The sequence below is a fragment of the Leptidea sinapis genome, chromosome 43 (assembly GCF_905404315.1).
Source record: "Leptidea sinapis chromosome 43, ilLepSina1.1, whole genome shotgun sequence".
NCBI classification, from domain to species: domain Eukaryota; kingdom Metazoa; phylum Arthropoda; class Insecta; order Lepidoptera; family Pieridae; genus Leptidea; species Leptidea sinapis.
This window is the reverse complement of record NC_066307.1, coordinates 7,274,853-7,295,027: the sequence shown is the minus strand read 5'-3', so window position 1 is coordinate 7,295,027 and position 20,175 is coordinate 7,274,853. Positions and strand designations below refer to the sequence as shown.

Below are 20,175 nucleotides of genomic sequence, written 5' to 3'. Positions count from 1 at the left end.
TCTTCTCCCAATCTGCCTGCACGATAAGAAAATCTATAGTCGAGTAATATGGTTTAGCAAACTTTAAAAAAAATACTTTTTTATAAATTACATGTTTCAAACATAATTAGGTTGGGATTTTATTATAAAAGAGTATAATTATTTAAATAAATAGATCTACGCTTAGAATATCATCAAGTATCAACATGCTCATTGATTATAATAATAGTAAAGGCTTTTTGTTTCGAACTTTTACTCTTTATAACTAAGGTCTCCAGGCTAACAGTATAATATTAAAATACGTCTCTTTGATCGGTGTGTCTTACGACATAGGCCAATCCAACATTTTCCTCTCTTTCCTATCCTCCACCACTCTTAGCCAAAATGGACCTAAGGTTATTTTAAGTTCGCTCTCCCACCGTTGCTTTGCGACCTCGGCTTCTTTGGCCATCTCTTGTGTACCAGACAATTCATTCCATTTTTCACATTTACAACGGAGCAATACCCAGGCCACCTCCATTTTAATTGGTCAATGCGTATTAGAACATCTGTCAGTTTCGTTTTACACCTCAAATCTGTATGTTTATTAACTTTGTCTTTTAGTTTTAACCCTAGAATGGTCCTCATGAATTAAAATATTTGAATTTTAATTTCCATGGCACTCTAATATTTTACGAATTTGTCCCTAAGGTTTTTTGCCAAAGCCCAGATTTCACCAAATATAGGGAGAATACAGGTTTCCAAAGGCTTTTTCTTTACTTGAATGCCAAGTTCCTTGCTTTTCATGATTTCATTCGAAGCCGTAAATCTGTTTCACCTTGTTGCAATTATTTTATAAATTTCTTTGAACATCTGGCCATATATACCTGAACATAATATTTCAGTTTTTTTCTTTTATTGATTATGTCTGCAGCCACCGAGTTTGTTATCAGTTTAGTCTTGCTTGAGTTCATTTCTAGTCCTATTTCCCGAAATCTGTCTGCTAGGGACTCTAAATTCGAGACCTTAGGCTCATTGTTACCAGCATAAACAATAACCTAATATTTCACATTTTAAATAACTAACTCTGTATGGCTTAAATCACTTTGTATTACAAGTATTTCGTATTTAAATGAGTTCTTTTGAAATATAAAATTATAATTGAAAACAGCTTCAAAGAAAATTGAATTATCTGGGCCATAGACCGTCTTCACTGAAACCCGAAATTGTAAATTCTAGTAAAACCTTTTAATATGAAACATTTAACATTCAATTTAGGCGTTAATTGAATTCTAGTTTTGATGAAATTTCGTGAAGGTAAAATAACTTTTGTACCGCCCACTCCAACCATTTGGATTTCATTAAAGTTCCTGGATTTATTCAAACGCACAGGCGCACGTCTGTAGTTGTATATTTGATTGATAATTAAGTTTTAATAAGGTTTATTCAAGTTCTTTATTTTTTTATGTGTTTGGCTGATTTTGGATTTAAATCTTTATACTTAGATTAAGGATTGGTCTCCGTTGCGCTCCAACTAGATACCGCACTACCTAAAAACAATGGCGTTTTTATTACGGCAACTATGATATTCTTGTTTGCATGGCATCTTGAGCTACTGCTACACTCTTCTTGGATTCAATATTTTTTGTTTATGGTATTTTACGAATTTTATTTTTACGAAAGGTTTTTTAATAAAGCCCAGCTCGTTAAATTTAGGGAGAATACAGGTTTCAAAAGTCTTTATCTTTACCTGAAGGCCAAGTTCCTTGCTTTTCACTATTTCATTCAAAACCCAAAATCTGTTCTACCTTCTTGCAATAATCTATGCCTGTTTTCGTCCTGCTTACTTATTCTCTAGAGTCAAGTGTTTGGACATCATAGCGGATCAAGCTTTTTCTAATGTACGGTTTTTACTTTAAAATCTCTCTGAAGGTAGTCTTATTTCATGTTTGATTGTGGCAATGCCTATGTTTTCATGTATTTCAGCATTATTAACAAGCCAAAGTGCACTTGAAATATTTTTAAATATAATCTCTCTAGTTGCCTTTAGATAACATTGATGTTAGATGCGCTTGCACTTCCGCACATTTGTATATTATATACCAGTGTGTATTGTCATTTACCAGTTGCATTATATTAGTGTGGCTTCAAGATTGTCTTATATATCAGTAATTTATTATCTATTGCAAGCTTAGACTTTCGTTCCATTATCCAGTAGTTGCTACGGTATTTTATTTTCTACTCATCCCTCATTGCTATGGTATGCTTCTTTTAGGGGTGAGAGGTATTTTTCGTCACAGGTATATGTAACAAGTGTTAAAATATCATCGGATGTCACTGTGACAAGATATCAAAAATAACAGTGACAAGCGAGGAACTGTTACTCAAGGTATAGAGTATTTAGTATTGACTGTTATTTGAGTAACAGCTGTTACTGGATACTGATAGGAGTATTTAGTAACAACTAGTATTTTTTCACAGATATTATTAGGTGGTTTGCAGATCTGTTCTACTGTTTTGATTAAATAATAAAATAGTTATAGCTCAGCTCTTCTTTTAAATGTGGCATAACCAAAAAATTTTCGTCATTAATAAATAAATTAATATTCAACCTATGATATTTATTTATACTATATTCTTAAATTGTTTGTATAATTTTCACTGTTTAAGCATTTACTCAATATACGAAAATATTTTAAGATCGTAAGCGGTCTTCTGTCCTTCTCACAAGAACACAGCCGTTCCAAGGTTAGAGTTTATTTAAGAGACGCTCCACAACTGTTGTTGCGTAGTATTTGCGGTCTCCACGGCCCATGTCCTATGTCGCTGTTAAAACCTTTAGGGCTGACAGCATAGAGGAGCTTTGAATCGGTAGGGGGTGGAGCCCAAATATATAACGTAAATGTACTTTCCTCCTCTCCAAAAAAAAAGTCATAATGTCTGATTGTTCCGTGACATTGCATTTGATAATTTATGCACACTAGAGATAATAATTAATATTACTGAAGACTCCTCATAGGCGATGAATCTACTATAATATTTAATTGATGACTCTGATAACTCATGCTAAATAAAAGGAATAAAACAATTATACATATGTAGTTGTTTTATTTGTACGCCTTAAACTATGAAGGATGTAAAACTTTTTATTGTGTTGGTTTGTTAATATCAACCTTAAAATTTTGTTGTCTTACTGATTAAATAACAACATACACCAGTTTTTGCCACATTAATTATTTACATAGTACTATTTATTTTTACCGATTATTAGTAATGTGTGGCACATCACTAAGGGGGCGGTACCCGTCCATGAAGTATAATATCATTTGTATGAAATTTTAACTTAAACAATACGAAACTTCATGGGCGTGAGCAGTCAAAAAAACTATTAATAAAATGAACAAAGATGCCAACATCATATTATATATTAGCTGAAATCAAAAGACATTCACTATTGATTTGTGTAAGATGAGGACAAATGAGCATGCATACGGGTCAGCTATGGTATGTGATCACCGCTTCATACTTTTGTGTAATACCAGGGGTCTCACAAAAAAATACCTAATCGGTACATGTCAAGCACCGTGACGAGAATCAATGATTGCATTTTTGCGTAACCGTCGCTTCTTAGGTAAGTTCATGATTACCGGATACTAGCAGTGGGAGGCTCCTTTGCACAGGAAGCTGGCTAGATTATGAGTACCACAGCGCCTATTTCCGCAGTGAAGCTGTAATGTGTAAACATTACTGTGTTTCGGTCTGAAGGGCGCCGTAGCTAGTGAAATTACTCGGCAAATGAGACTTAACATCTTATGTCTCAAGGTGGCGGCACTGCATTGTAATGGGTAAGGCGTTTCAATTACCATCAGCTGAACGTCCTGCTCGTCTCGTCCCTAAATTTCATAAAAAAAAAGGTAGCGAATCAAGCGAACCTCATGCTCCTCTATTTATGGCTGTCACTTACATTGTATTAGTTGATATGATCTTAAAATTAAAAACTGTATGTTAATAACTCACCCGATCCCAAGCCTTAGCGTCCATGACAGGCCCGCTACCAATAAAAAGGCACGCATGACCAGCAATTATAAAAATCATCGCCAAGGCCTTGATTCCGGCTATACACTCGAGGCCCAGACCATTGTTCTGTTTTGTTGAGAGTATCTTCTTGACGTTATTGATAACTGAGAAAGATATAATCAAATCGTGTGTTGCACTGATTTTGTTGTTGCCCCAACGTAGCGAATAGATTTCATACGACGTTGTGAATGTGAGCATAACGCCAAATAATATCATTAGGGCTCTGTAAATTAAAAAATAAGCATATTAATACATTTTTATGGAATAGAAGAGAAACACGTGTTCTTAAGTGATCACCACCGCCCAAATTCTCCTACAACAGCAGAACAATTACAGGAACTTTGCCCTTTAGGAAGATCTATTCATTTTGTATTCACGTCGTATTACCACGTTTACGAGGCTCCTTTGCAAAGGATGCCCACTAGATTATGGGTACCACAACCGCGCCTATTTCAGCCATGGAGCAGTAATGTGTAAGCATTACTGTGTTTCGGTCTGAAGGGCGCCGTAGCTAGTGAAATTACTGGGCAAATGAGACTTAATATCTTATGTCTCAAGGTGACAAGCGCAGTTGTAGTGCCACTCAGAATTTTTGGGATTTTTCATGAATCCTGAGCGGCACTGCATTGAAATGGGCAGGGCGCATCAATTACCACCAGCTGAACGTCTCACACAAGGAATATTATATCATAGTTTGGTTGGAAGTGATAGAACAGTTCCTAAAAAGTGCTCTGTAAAAAAACGCTTTGGCTCGAGATATTGATACCCATTTTCGTGACCGTGTCGCGCGAAAGAAAATTGAGAAAGACGCAGCGTTCAAAGTAGAAGGAAACGATGAAGTAGAAGGATGCCATGACCAAATATATTTACATAAAAATAGGTCAGGTAGAGTTCTGAATTCACTTCAACAAAATTTAACTCCAATGAAATACATATTATAGTGAAACCTATTGGCACTTCGCACCACAATTGCATCATTAAAACCATACAGTCATTTATAACTGCAGCCACATATTATAGTTGTTGGAATTAAGCTCATCCATTTTCTATAGAGTTGACACAATTCCGAGGATCATTCGACTATTATCAATCCATTCATACGTGAAAATCTATAAAGATTACTGATATTGTTTATCGTTTGATCAGTATGCTTATCCGTTGATAAAAAAATTATATATATTATGATATTTTTCAGTAGCTGTATCGAGGAGTTTATTAACAAAATCGATTCAGTTAAGATTCTATGGTTAATATTAAGCAAGTCAACAAAATTTAAAACATTAAAATAGTTAATATTATTTTAATTCTGAGGAGTACTTTGTGAACATTATTAAACCGTCAGGGGCCAAGCTGCCACAAAGCGCGTGGCGCCCATGGCAGTCTTGAGCCGCCGCGCGCCAAGGTCAACGGGCTCGGGTTACAATAAAATTTATTGCTTTTGAAGTGTTTCGGCTTGTTTATAAAAACGAACGTCAATGCTTTTGTTATTAAACAAGCTAGCGATTTGTTAGATAACATAAACAATAGATACTGCGTAATTTAAACAAATTTCGTTTAAAGTATCTTTCGTTTAAAGGCTGTCATGCATTTTATATGTTTTGTTTAGATTTACCTACAGATTACATTTCTATTATTACTAATGAATGTAGTATTTTTTTATAACTAAAACATACTTCAAAGTTACTTATTAGTCATAGAATAGTTACTAAAACATCATAGATAATACAAAAAATAAATTTTTAAAACGACTGCTACAGATAAATTTTACGGCTGACCGCATTTTGACGGCTTGTCGTATTTTACACAGATAAAGTTTTAAAATTAAATATTTTTACGTTTATAGTCTGTTAAAATAAAGCATGTGGTAGATATCTATAATTGTTTGTAACATTAAGTACATTATATTTAGTCTGTATCGTAATAAATAATGCATCAATGTAAACAAATGTAAGTATTTCTAAATCTTTATATATATATAATTCTTGTGTGCGTGTGTATGTCACTGAACTCCTCCTAGACGGCTGGACCGATTCTAATGAAACTTTCTGTGTCTATTCAGGTGGATTCGAGAATGGTTTAGATTCACAATTTAACTACCTCCTAAACGGCTGGACCGATTTTAATGATATTTTTGTGTGTTCCAGTGAATTTGAGATTGGTGTGTGTCTTCAGGTGGATTTGAGAATGGTTTAGATTCACAATTAAACTACCTCCTAAACGGCTGGACCGATTTTGATGATTTTTTTGTTTGTTTCAGTGAATTTGAGATTGGTTTAGATTCTCAAATCCGTCCATATAATATAATTCTCTTGCTCATGTGTATGTTAGTGTACTCCTTCTAAGGGCTGGACCGATTTTTCAAATTTAAGACGTGTGTACAGGACAACGTCTGTTGGGTCCACTAGTAAATATATAAAAGCTTTGATATTTTCGGTATTAGAAAACTCACGTAACTTATTATTTTTTGTCATAAATTTCTTAAAATCTGACGACCAAGTTATTTAAGTGCATAAATTTAATTAAGATTATAAATTTGTGATTTCCCTCTTTTGTGAAATAGCCTTGCCATATAATAATAATAATATTGACACACTCTTACACAAATTATGTTGCCCCAAACTAGGCATAGCCTGTACTATCGGTACAAGACAGCGATATATTGAATACAATATACTTACATAAACATACATAATATAAACATCCATGATTCGGAAACAAGCATTCATATTCACCATATAAATGATTGCACCTACCGGGATTCGAACCCGAACCTCTATATAAACCGAGAGCTGAACAAACATAACAATATTTATGGAAACTGCGTAATTTAGACAGCTAAGTGTTCAAAGCGCAGGGACGTATCCAGATAATGTAAGCATATCTCATTGATAAGCCTTTATCAATAAATTTAAAAAAATATTGATGCATAAAAACATCTTAAAATATTTTCAGTGAGATCTAATGGGGTGAGTGATAAACTAATCCACTTCTAAAGTACTGCGATACGAGTTTGGTCCCTTTCAGAAACATAAATTATATTTTATTTCAAAACGTGGGTAAACGTAATCAATTAAATTATAGGTTTTTAATAATATTTTTACTTTTTTACTCAGAATGATGAAACGTTAGAGTAATTTTCATCACTATGCATAATTTTTTTTTTTGTAAAATTATGAAGTTAGTAGCTGACGGGTCAAACGTTGTTTTGCCATATAAATTTTATTGATCTTTTGCTTGCTAGTTGATAAGAGATGGCGCTAGTTGTATTCATTAGTAACAATCACACTTCTTTTATATTTTGTATAATTCACACTATAGTTTTATAAATTATAGCCTATTTGTTATTCTGGTGTCTAAGCTATATTATTGTAAAGTTTCATCAAAATCTATTCAGTAGATTTTGCGTTAAAGAAGTACAAACATACATCCAGACATACAAACTTTCACATTTATAATATTAGTAGGATAAGAATAATATTCATTGAATAGAGCTATAAGTACTTCTCATTAAAGCTCACTGTAAAATTTTAATTAATTAATCTTAGCTTAGACTTTATCAATTGGGCCGTGCGTAAAGATAAATTGCACAATTCGGCATTATTAAATTTTCCCCCATGTTTTACTTGAAGTTAAAATAATATTAATAATATTGACACACTCTAACACAATTAATTGCTTTTTGGCAAACTAGGCATAGCCTGTACTATGGGTGCAAGACAACAATAGATATATTTAATACGATACTTAAACATACATAAACACTTATAAACATCCGTGACTTGGAAACAGACATTCATACTCAACATATAAATGTTTGCAGCTACCGGGATTCAAACCCGGGACCTCTAGCTAACTAGGCAGGGTCAATAACCACTGGGCTATAATATATAGAATCACGTCATATAGCACAACATTCATGATAAAATGAGCGAGATTGAATACCTACTATCATGAAGCCCCATGGTATGGTATATTTCATACACATACATCACGGATGTATCATCCACTGCTATATCACAAACTTGTGATGAAAGCGGAAAAATATTATCTTCGAATACACGATCGATCTCAATACTTCACGAGTTATTGATGAGGCTCGACGTACTTTAAGTAATTCTACTTCGCAAATGTTTGTTAGCTTAGGCTCAGTTCGCATGTGGCGATGAAAAGCTTATATTTTACGAGAATATTATGAAATAATTGGATACGATTATTTATGAATTGGATATAATTGTTACGAATCTGATGGTTGTTTTCATGACATTATTATTATTACTACCTACCTTAGATCATTTGTACGTCTAGATAGAGCCTCTTACATGCTAGACAACCGATGAAAATAGGCCAGGTTTATTACTTTAGTGTTACATTCGCGATTTGAATTCAATAAGAAAATATTTTTTTGACATTCATAAGTGTCATTTCCGTGACCTACATGAATAAAGTTATTTTGATTTGATTTGATTTGATTAACATAGCCCCACGCACACACTTACACTACTACAGGCCGATAGGCGGCCATTATGAGAATTGTCATCGTCTGCGATAGATCAGTTTGCGTCTCAATACAATATTAATTTAAAAATGCCGTTGTGTGTTGTGAAAAAGTGTAAAAACGATACGTATTTGTGGCCATGTATGTTTATTTAAGGGAGAAAAAATTGTGTAACTAGTATCCCCCGTAACCGCACACACACTAGCATAACGGTGCTTAACTTGATAATATCACGGCGCGGAGTCCTTCTTTTTTTACTCGTCCGTGTACTAACTGTAATAGTATACTTACAGAAAACCAATATCAAGCTTGCTGATAGATATCGGCTGTCGGGTAAAGCAGTCTTTCTCTGTCACTTCAACTCTCGTCGTATTCCCGACTGAGTGAGACAGAACACCGCCCACAAATCTAGCGACAGAGCGCGAGTCACAAGCGCTCGGTACACACACAGCCCAGCGGAGACTCTCGCCGCGACCAGTTCGTATCTGCAAAGTAATATTCAATTACTATGTAAGCATTGAATGTGACTATATAGTATGAGGTACTTGTATTGTTAAAGATACAATATCTGGGCGACCTAGCCTTGCTCGGATTTTTAAGAAGGTACAAAACTTGAACAAAAAATAAACTAATAGGACATCTGGATTCGAACCGGGGTCTTCTGGCAAAATATACCTTTGTATTCTAATGTTATTGTAGCAGTTTCTCATTAAAACACGGATAAAACTACATTTTTAAAATTGAAACCTAGCTAGAACGATTTATCGCCCCCAAAACCCCTGTATACTAAATTTCATGAAAATCTTTGGAGCCGTTTCCGAGACTTTAGACTTACCGAGAATACACAAGAATTGCTTGTTTAAAGATATAAGATTACTCTTTATGTAATATAAGTATCTCATTAAATCCTGAAATATACAGAGTGGTAAGATTCCGAAATAAGAAATGCAAGGCCTTCGTGATTTTTGGGTATATACTTTAAAAAAACATGCTGTCTACATTATTTTAAAGTTAGAAAAAAATAAGGAATGTATTTCTGGTATGTTTGGTAGGTACTCTAAAAAACAAAAAGTCAACCACCCTTATTCCAGCCACGTTCCTGTTATATTTCTGGTGTTGCAAAAGGGCATGAATGCAGGTAATCCGCATGGTTGGCCCTTCGCAGAAAAATGCAATTATATGTACAAATATAATACTCGCATGCTGATATGGGAACAAGCCACAATCTAAGTGACGTCAGCAAATACTTCAAAAATCGCATATCAAAAGAACCGTTTGCATAATGACTACCTGACGATATCACGAAGACGTTAATATAACAAAGTGCCATCACTATTCCAACGCACGAGAGTTGTTACACAATTTTTTATCAATTTAGAAATTTAACTCAAGGTCGATTGAGCTAAAACAACAACAACTGTCAAATCTATGTGAACTAAATATTAAATTTTGATTAAATTTAGTTATGGCGGAATGAATGGCTATCCAGGATGTTGCTGGACCAAGAGGGTCAACAGCCAAATTTTAAATAATAAATATTATAATAATAATAATTACTTATACTAATTTGTCGAGATATATATTAATAAAGTCTAGGCACAGTTAGAATACTTGAAAAAGATTAGTAAAGATTTAAAAAAAAATATGTATAATTATTATGATTAAATCATGTAGTACGAAACAAAAAGTTATCGATAAAAAACTAAAGATGGGCATCACTAATTGAAATGTCATTTGAATTTAAATTGTTCGAAAATGGCAGAATTGCTCATGTATCATTACAGTGCTATTTAATTTTAGACATATGATTGCCGGGTGTCCATTTGATACAAATATCGGCAATAAGTATGATAAAATGGGGCGATTTTCGAACTTCTTTACATTATTCTATGACCTGATAGATTTAAGGCATGATTGATGGTAAATAATCATTACCACTATATATAACCACCACCGTTCTTCCATAGTACCGCTAAACACATCATAGTAATGCAATATACCGTGAGTAAATATCAGCGGTGGAACGATCCAATTAAAACTGTGAAATACAAAGGCATCATTAACCTATTAAACATTCAGGTAGAGTGGCAGTGGAGGCTTTGTAACCAGGCTTTTATGTAGAAGTGCGTGACCCATTTGCAAGGTCGTTGCAACTCGACGCCGGGCCAATATGGATAATGGACATGAGAGGAATGAGACGATATTACATGACGAAGCCTACGCTTTTGATAAGCAACGCTTTTGATTTTGAGAATGCTTTTATCGTAGTAGGATTTTGTATTGGCCGAACAGTTATTAAAATGAAAATGTATTCACATGTAGCACTACAGTTTTCAAGGGATCTCGTATAAGTACGATTTAATAAAAAAAGTGGATGCTAGAAGTTCAAATGTTTGTTATTTTTGAATGATATTCCTTGCTTTTGGCATTAACTATACAAATTTAATTTGTGCCAAAATGTATGGACGATTCGGGATTCGAACCCGCATCTCTAGGATAACCTCCCAGTGCTTAAACAAACATACCAAGATTTACGGATCATGCGGCATGCGGATGGTTGGCTTGGTTGGAAGTTGTTGATAAGAAGCACAGTGTAGGTACATAATAAATAATGATGAAATACGTCAAACATTTATCAGAAAAATGCAAAACAATCATTACTATAGAGAGACCCAGTTTCCAAAGATTTGAAAATTATATTTTAAAACGATAGAAAACCTAATATATAATATTTTTTTTTTATTTATAATAAAAATACAATTTACAAAATTTGGACTTTGTCTAATTATGAATTGTTACATTTTATGCTCCGATGTATTTTCATACAGCTTTATCAGTATTTGTGAGAAGTTTGTTTTCTTCTTAATAACCTACTCCTGGGAACCAATGTAAGAATTCCATTAGATTTTTCTGTCTTAAACACTATCAAATTCATTAAGGAAGCCAATAAAATGCTTGTTATAATGTTTAATTACTACATCATATGAAAAGATGATACATCTGATGAAAAGGAAACAAAAAGACAGATTGCAAATTTAATAGTAACAACAAACTCTCTCTCTTGCACCCAATTAGACTCTGCATAGTTAGAATTAGATATACACAATAGAGCTAAAGCACGTCACAACAACACAAAATATATTTGTAATGTTAAATATATTAACGATAGACATAACAAAATGCTTACACAAAATGAAGACAGATATTACCATCAAATGGACAGAGAATTACAAAAAGTTTTTAAACGTATCCCATCCGAGAAATTACAACTACGGCAGGCCTGGAACAGTGCAGGTCTAGATATATCAGCCGTAGAGGTAAAGTTGGCAGCACAGCAAATGAAAACTAATAAAGCTCCAGGGCTAGATGAAATACCAGCAGAAGCCTCGAAGCAGCTGAGAGATGATGGAATAGTTTGGCTGCAACAATTATTTAACAAGCTGTTTCGGGGATACCCCATGCCAGAAAAAAATAAAAATATGGCAAAGAGTAGTGAACAGTAGATTAAAACATTTAATACACGTAACGCCAATTCAATGTGTCAATTTATAAATAAATCTCTTACACCTTTAGGTTACCTGGAAGAGATCGCTTAATAGCGATAAGGTCGCCTAATTGTAGTATCATAATTACTATTATTTTGTACATACAAATTGTAACTTTATTTTACATGTTTAGTGAGATAAATAATTTTTATTCATTCATTAATTCCTAAGTCTTTATCCCCATACATCTCAAATATTACAAATCAACCTAAATTCACTAGTCACCTACTTTTACTCGTGAATAAATATATTTTTATTTATTTATTTATTAAATTCCGCCAACAAGGTATACACTAATATAAACACAGTATAATACAAAAACAATAACATTCACATGGTAAGTGATGCCTCAATTATAGGCGAAAATGACATGCTATTCAATTAAATTAAGCCACAAAATAAAATAAGAACTATAAATTATTATATATCTATGAATACAATATTAATATAAATTTACACAAAAAAGAAAAATAACGATTGAGATCATCCCTCCCTTGAAAGAACCGTTTTAATATATTTTTTAAATTTATGTAAGTTATGATCAAATGTGTCGACTTCATCGTGATGACTGTTATATTCCCTGGTAATTCTGTTCAAGGGAGAGAAATAGCCTAAATTAGATCCTGCATAATTACAGAGAAATTGATTATATTTCTTACACGCTCTCGGTTGAGTTTTTGGAACAGCGAGGTTTAGTTTCGATATAAGATGAGGAGAATCAATAATATTATGTAGTAATTTAAAGAGGAACATACTGTCGAGCAAAGTTCTACGGGACTTAAGTGAGTTAAGGTGGAAATACTGCAGTCTACCTGTATAAGAAGGAATTTTTTTCGCTAGATTACAGCTATAAGATAAATGCCAGAGAAACCTCTTCTGAACTGATTCTAAGCGTTTGTTATATACATCGTAATGCGGGTTCCAAGTGACCGTACAATATTCTAAAGTGCTCCGCACTAGAGCATTATAAATGGTGATTTTTGTTGTGGGACTTTTAAAGGGCTTGGAGTTGCGTAACACAAAGCCTAAAATCTGAAAGCTTTTTTTAGTAATTGCATCAATATGGGAATTAAACCTTAACCTGTTGTTGATGATGACCCCTAGATCCCTAACGAGGTTCACTTCAGCCAAAGCAATAGCATTAACATAATATGTTCTCGTGGGTAAATTATTTTTTTGTCTACTAAAGCGGATTGCGTGACATTTATCAGTGTTTAATCTCATTCCATTTTCCTGACACCAGATTACTAGATTATTTAAGTCATTTTGAAGAAGAAGGGCTTCATCGGCCGAATTGTCTGAAAAATTTAAGATCGTCAGCGAATAAATAAAAGAATTTTCGAAGCAATTGTATATGTCATTAATAAATAGGTTAAAAAATAATGGTCCCAAATGGGAGCCTTGTGGGACACCTGACAGGAACAGTAAAAGGCTTAGAAGAGTAGCCTCCAATGACAACAGAAGATTTACGGTTAGTTAAGTAAGACTTGCACCATTTTAAGAACATACCATCGATTCCAGAAGAATAAAGCTTGTAAATAAGTAGTTCATGGTTAACTTTGTCAAAAGCCTTGCTGAAATCGGTATAAATAGTGTCAATTGAATGACCATGATCCATTTCCTCAGACAGATCATCGACAAAGGACATAAGATTAGTAGCTGTAGATCTCTTTTTCATAAACCCATGTTGTTGAGTTATAATAATTTGTCTTAAATGGAATGACAGAATTGGATACACCAGAACCTCAAAAACTTTAGCAAATACGGGAATTATTATTATAGGCCTATAATTTATGACGTGCTTAGGGTTGCCGCTCTTAAACAATGGCAAAACAAGAGACTCTTTCCAAGCAGACGGAAATACACCAGTACCGAGAGATTTATTTATGATAATAGTTAGAGGCAGTACTAAAGCACTAGCACATTTGACTGCAAAGACTGGCGGAATTCCATCTGCACCGGCTCCCTTTGTAGGGTCAAGTCTTTTTAACACTCTAAATACTTGAGATGTTGTGACGGAAAGGGCCATTAAGGTACTGGTTGCAGTCGGCTCGTGAGACCCAGTTGGAACAGAGATGGTATCCATGTTATATATAGAAGAAAACTGTGAGGCAAATAACTCACACATATCGGGGCCATTTGTTGCATTTTTGTTGTCTGAAAAAATTTCAGCTGGAAAAGTACTGCTATTACCTCTTTTTGTTTAATGTAAGTCCAGAATAATTTAGGATTACACTTTAAACATGATTCTAAGCTTTCCAAATATTTTGCGTAATTTAAATCCTGTAATCGTGCGCAACGATCCCTCAACATTGTAAAAGTTAAATAGTCTCGAGGGTTGCCGTATTTACGGAATTTCATTATAAATTTATACTTTTCTCGCAAACTGTTGATTAATGAAGTAGAAAACCATACAGGATAGTTATTGCGTCGTTTGTATTTAGGAACATGTTTCGATATCAGAGTCCTCAAAATTTTGTAAAATAATGCTAACATATCATTAACTGTTGAACAGTCTTTGAACATAGTATTCCAGTTTACATCATTGATGTCACTTATAATTTTAGTATAATCCGTTTTGTAAAATTGTAAAATTCTAGCATCACGCTTTGTTTGTAGATTCTCTGAACATTCAAGAGACATGTTAACTATAAGTGGTGGATGCAGCGGATCTACTATCGATAGAGGGTTGGAGCACACATACAATTGTGTAATAGTAAAAGAACTGAGAACAAGATCTAGAATTTTGTTTTTTTCAATAGTTAATATTGAAGCAGTAACCTAGAAACTAGATGAATTTGCAGGAATTCAATAATAACTTCGTTGGCTCAATATATTGTTACACATTCAATAAAGACCTCTAGAAATTACTTGTACAAATAACTGAAGTGTATACAATCTCAAAAAATGTAATTTTAAGATTAAGATATGTTTGGAAAAAGATTGACATCAAATAGTGAAAGCAAAGGGAATTAGCAATATCATGCCGGCAATGCATCTCTGGACCCCTGGTGTTGCGGATGTCTCGCCCTTTTGTCCCCTCTTGTGTAAGAATTTTATAAAAAATTATGTTATTTATTCGAAATATGTTCCATTGGTATACCAATGTATTTAAAAACTTTTAGTTTAACTTTAAGAACATTTATTAGTACAAATATGCCCGATATTTGTAGTGAATTATTTTCCGACGTCATCCGCGTGAACTCTATAATGCAGCAAAAATACTATGCCTGCATCTAACGTTACAATAATTATGGAGTCTTTATATTATGTTTTCCCGACCTGTTCTAAGTATTGATGCCAAATTTGAAATAATTTTTTTTCTTTGACTAACGCGAGAGTTACACATTTAAATAAAGTACTTTTCAAAAGATTAAAACGCGTGTAATTGAAAGTTTTTTTTTAGATAAGGTTTTTGTGAGCTTTTTCAGAGCACGTTTTCAGAAGGTCATTAAACATCGGGTAAAAAATTAATAATAAAAATTTTTGACACAAAAACTTAATTTAAAATATAGTTTCAATAACGCGTTTTAATCATTTGAAAAGTATTTTATTTAAATGAATTACATCTACTCTTTAGTTCTTGTGTTTTGCCCGGACATACATTTATACATATTTCTTCGGAATTGTTTGTTGTCAACTGGCTCTATCAAATCAATGGGTGTACCACAGGGCTCAATCTTGGGTCCTTTTTTGTTCATGGTTTACATCAATGATTTATCATATCTTATTCAAAATAAACATGATATTATACTATTTGCTGACGATCTTTGTTATTTAAAATAAAACGCCAGCAAAAAAAAACTGTCAGGTTGACGACGACATTGCTGAAGTAGTAACTTGGTTTAATGTTAATAACTTACTTTTAAACGAAAGGAAAACAAAATGTGTAAGGTTTACACTTCCAAATATAAAGCACCAACCAACATCTATAAAAATTAATAATAACAAACTTGATGAAAATTAATAATAGAAACGACAACATTCCTAGGCAGTAAGTACATTAGACTTTAAGCTACAATGGGGTGTTCATATAAAAAACTTATGTAATCGACTTAGCTCTGCAGTGTTTGCGATTAAAAATATTAGGCAGCTGACAGATGTTGAAACGGCTAGACTTGTATATTTCAGCTACTTTCATAGTGTCATGTCTTACGGAATTATATTGTGGGGGCTGCAGATATTGACAACATATTTGTGCTGCAGAAGAGGGCAATTCGAGCAGTCTATAAAATGCGTTCGAGGGATTCATTGAGAGAAAAGTTTGATGAAATTAATATTATGATAGTACACTGCCAGTACATACACGAGAACCTCCTACACGCTCATAATCATATTAGCCAATTTAAAAAGAATAGTGATGTACATAGTGTCAATACTCGAAATAAACATAAACTCGCAATTCCATCTACTAGGCTCCGTAAAATTGCTAAATCTTTTAAAGTTGATTGTGTTATATTTTATAATAACTTCCCAAATGATATTAAAATATTACCTATTAAAAAGTTTTGATTACGATACGTAAAAAATATATAAATTAACATCTAAGGCCTATTATAATATGAAAGATTATTTGAATGATAAAGATAGTTGGAATTAATGTTCTAAATTTTGTTAATGAATATTGTTATAATCATTTGAATGCTATTCTAACTTTTGTACTTCATCCTGACTTGTACTAAATAACTTATAAAGTTTTACAGTGATTAAAGATTTTTTTGACTTTGACTTATAAATTCGTTTTTACTCATACCTTTTTATTTTCTTCACCCTCCCGCCATTTGATAGTTGCTAAGCAGTACTGTCCCACTACGTCCATGGCGTCACCAGTGCCATCAATGTCCATACATTCGTCGAAGTTTCCCAGGTGGTAGGATGACCCAAACAGCAATCCCTGAGGTGACTTTGCAGAAGCATCAAACACTGAAATAAACAAATCAACAGTTGTTAAATCACAGCAGAGAAGATTTGTACTAAAAGTCAACAGCACAATATTATGCAAAATTGGTAGTCAACATACAGAAATAAATAAAAATCAGAAATAAAATTTGAAAAACATAATTTTATGAACGATGCAGGACTCGAACCAACGACCTCTGGCGTCGAAAAGTCTTGTATGCTTTGTTCAACTCTCAGGTTGTGGCTTCATCTATAGCCTCCACTTTACAGTTAATAACCTGCTCAACCCTAATATTTGCATATTAGGAAATTGATTTGAAATGTCGCTCTTGTAAATCTAAAACAGTTCGTTATATTTTTAAAGTGATACCTATCACTTCTAGGATTAATACACAAATAAAATTTGAAAAACAAAATTTTATGAACGATGCGGGACCCCAACCCACGACCTCTGGCGTTCCGTGCCAGTGCTGTAACCAACTGAGCTAACCGTTCGAGGGACGTATCGTCATAAAATCTTGTATGCTTTGTTCAACTCTCAGAGACCCGCATCGGTCATAAAATTTTGTTTTTCAAATTTTATTTGTGTATTAATCCTAGAAGTGAGGGTTATCACTTTAAAAACATAACAAATTGTTTAAATAGGAATCGTATTTTTTATGACAATAAGGGACGAGACTGATGATAAATGATACGCCCTGCCCATTACAATACAGTGCCCGTCAGGATTCTCTAAATTGTAAATTAGTACGGCACTATAATTACGCTCGTCACCTTGAGACATTAGATGTTAAGTCTCATTTGCCTAGTAATTTCACTAGCTACGGCACCCTTCAAATCGAAACAATAATGCTTACACATTACTGCTTCTCGGCGGAAAAAGGCGCCGTCGTGGTACCCATAATCAAGCCGGCATCTGGTACAAAGGAGACTCCGACTGGTGAATGGCACGGCAATACTTCAAGCCCGCCGCTCTACAAAGCGCAGGTCCAGACACATATGGAATATTACACCAAATTGTTAGAGATCCAGTGCTTTGGACCAAGTGGCTAGATCATTGGGAGTTGCGGAGTGACGTCACTTCATTGTGTGTCTTCTAACGCATATATCACAGGGAGTTTTATTAAATAAAAGTGATCACTTAACGTGAATGTCCCTCTGTAGTAGATGATTATCTAGCCGGCATCTTGTGCAATGAAGCTTCCTTACCTTACGACACCCTTGGGGCTGGTACTTCCCTATTCTTTATATGCCGGGGAAGCACAGGGCGAAAAAAGTCTATGTTTATTTCAGTAAAATAATAAATGTATACACTTATGTATTTACTATATTTATAGTTTAATTCATCCAAAAATTCTAGCAGATTAAAAATGACTAAAAACTGGTTTAATGTGTTTCCCTAACTGTTAATAGAATCATAATCGAACGTAGTGTTTAAATTCTCTTTGAACATAATAAATGTACCGTACCATAAACAAAACCTATGTAATCCTCAACATATCTTATATAATACTTATACTAAAAAAACAGTTGTATCTGTATCACACTATTGTATAGTAATTAAGTTATTGTGACACTCAGTTTTCCAAATAAAATAAAATAAAAAATAAATAAATATTTGTGTAAGTTCTTTTGTGAGGAGCAATAAACAGATATCTAAATAAGTATAAATAAGTATAAATAAATAATAAATTGTTATTACTATAATAAGCATTATTTGTGCTTTAATAACAATTGTTTTACTACCTTACACAAATATTTAATAAAGCTACAACCTATGGAGAATAATAATATTTATTGTATCTTAATACTAAAACAGTTTACGGCTTCAGTCAACGAAATATAATTTACGTCATATATACGGTACAATAAAGTTTTTTTTATGAAAATAAGGGAGGAGACGAGCAAGACGTTCAGCTGATACTAATTGATGCGCCCTACCCTTTACAATGCAGTGCCGCTCAGGATTCTAGAAAAACCTTTAGACATAAGATGTTAAATCACATTTGTCCAGTAATTTTACTAGCATTCGGCGCCCTTTAGACCGAAACACAGTAATGTTTAACACATTACCGCTTCACGGCAGAAATAGTCGCCGTTGTGGTAACCATAATCTAGCCGGCATCCTGTGCAAAGGAGCCTCCTACTGGTAAAAAGTTATAATGTCAAAAATCAACCGTCATAAGGACTAATTAATAAATACACAAACACAATATATTTTACGCGCGTAACTTAAGTGCAAGTACGAGTATAAATAATGTCAATATTTTTTAAGTAAATTATGAATTAAAACAAAGTTTGAAGACCCTAAAATATAATAAACACAACCGTTATAGCCCGTTATACCGAATTTAAGATAAATATGATATCAGTTTCAAAGATTATTTTTGTCTGATTTTTAACCGACTTCAAAAAGGCGGAGGTTCTCAGTTCGAGCGGTATTTTTTTTTATGTATATACACCGATTACTCTGAGACTTACGATCCGATTTACGTTATTCTTCTTTAGTTCGATGCGGAATAGATGCCAATTGGTCCCATAAAAAAATTATATAGTTTGGCCCAGTAGTTTTCATTTTATGAAATTTTTTGTCTACGTGGATGATATAATTATTGTTTTTTGTGTACGGCTTTCTTTTAAGTTTTCATTCAGGTTGATTATTTATTATTATTATTAACTGGCGCTAAAAAGTAAACAAATAAATAAAAAACTACGTTTAAAAAAACCGACTTCAAAAACTAAGATCTAAAGAAAAGTAGGTTCCTACATTTGGCTTGGCAACGACTTAAAACGTATCAGTAGGTAGCACATATAAATAATAGTATTTTATTAATATTAAAGGTAAAGGTTTCCATAAGCATAAGAGGTATATTAAATAAAATTTTTAGTTATTTCATGATATTCAGTTTTTGAAGTCGGTTTTTCTAAACGTAGTTTTTTATATTGTCAAAGTTAGTAAATATATCAAGAGATTAAACCTTTTCTATGGGAACAATTATGGCATTAATATTTTCGCGTGTTATTAAAGATATGTGTTTAAAAGAAATTATGTTTGCATAAACAATGATCAAAATTATATAATAATATTGGACCTTGTAAACTTATAAAAGACATTCCAAAGGTTCTGAGTAAGGAAATTACAATCGAGGACAATGAAGCATCTGTTTTATGTGACACGGTGAATGAATTTTTATTGTTTAT

General features: G+C 33.3%; 1 protein-coding gene across 2 annotated transcripts in view; it reads right to left on the bottom strand.

Annotated features, from left to right (window-relative positions):
• Positions 1-20,175, bottom strand: part of LOC126976957 (nose resistant to fluoxetine protein 6-like) — a 69,285-nt gene that overhangs the window by 12,587 nt on the left and 36,523 nt on the right. The window contains exons 1-4 of one of the 2 annotated variants that reach the window (XM_050825570.1): positions 17,157-17,270; positions 16,829-16,998; positions 8,822-9,015; positions 3,976-4,258 (exon numbers count right to left, since the gene is read on the bottom strand). In XM_050825570.1, coding sequence (XP_050681527.1) covers positions 3,976-4,258; positions 8,822-9,015; positions 16,829-16,998; position 17,157 — 648 coding nt within the window. In that variant the 5' untranslated portion in view covers positions 17,158-17,270. Of the gene's footprint in view, positions 1-3,975; positions 4,259-8,821; positions 9,016-16,828; positions 16,999-17,156; positions 17,271-20,175 lie in introns of those variants that run through there. The other variant, XM_050825569.1, reaches the window with a different exon arrangement.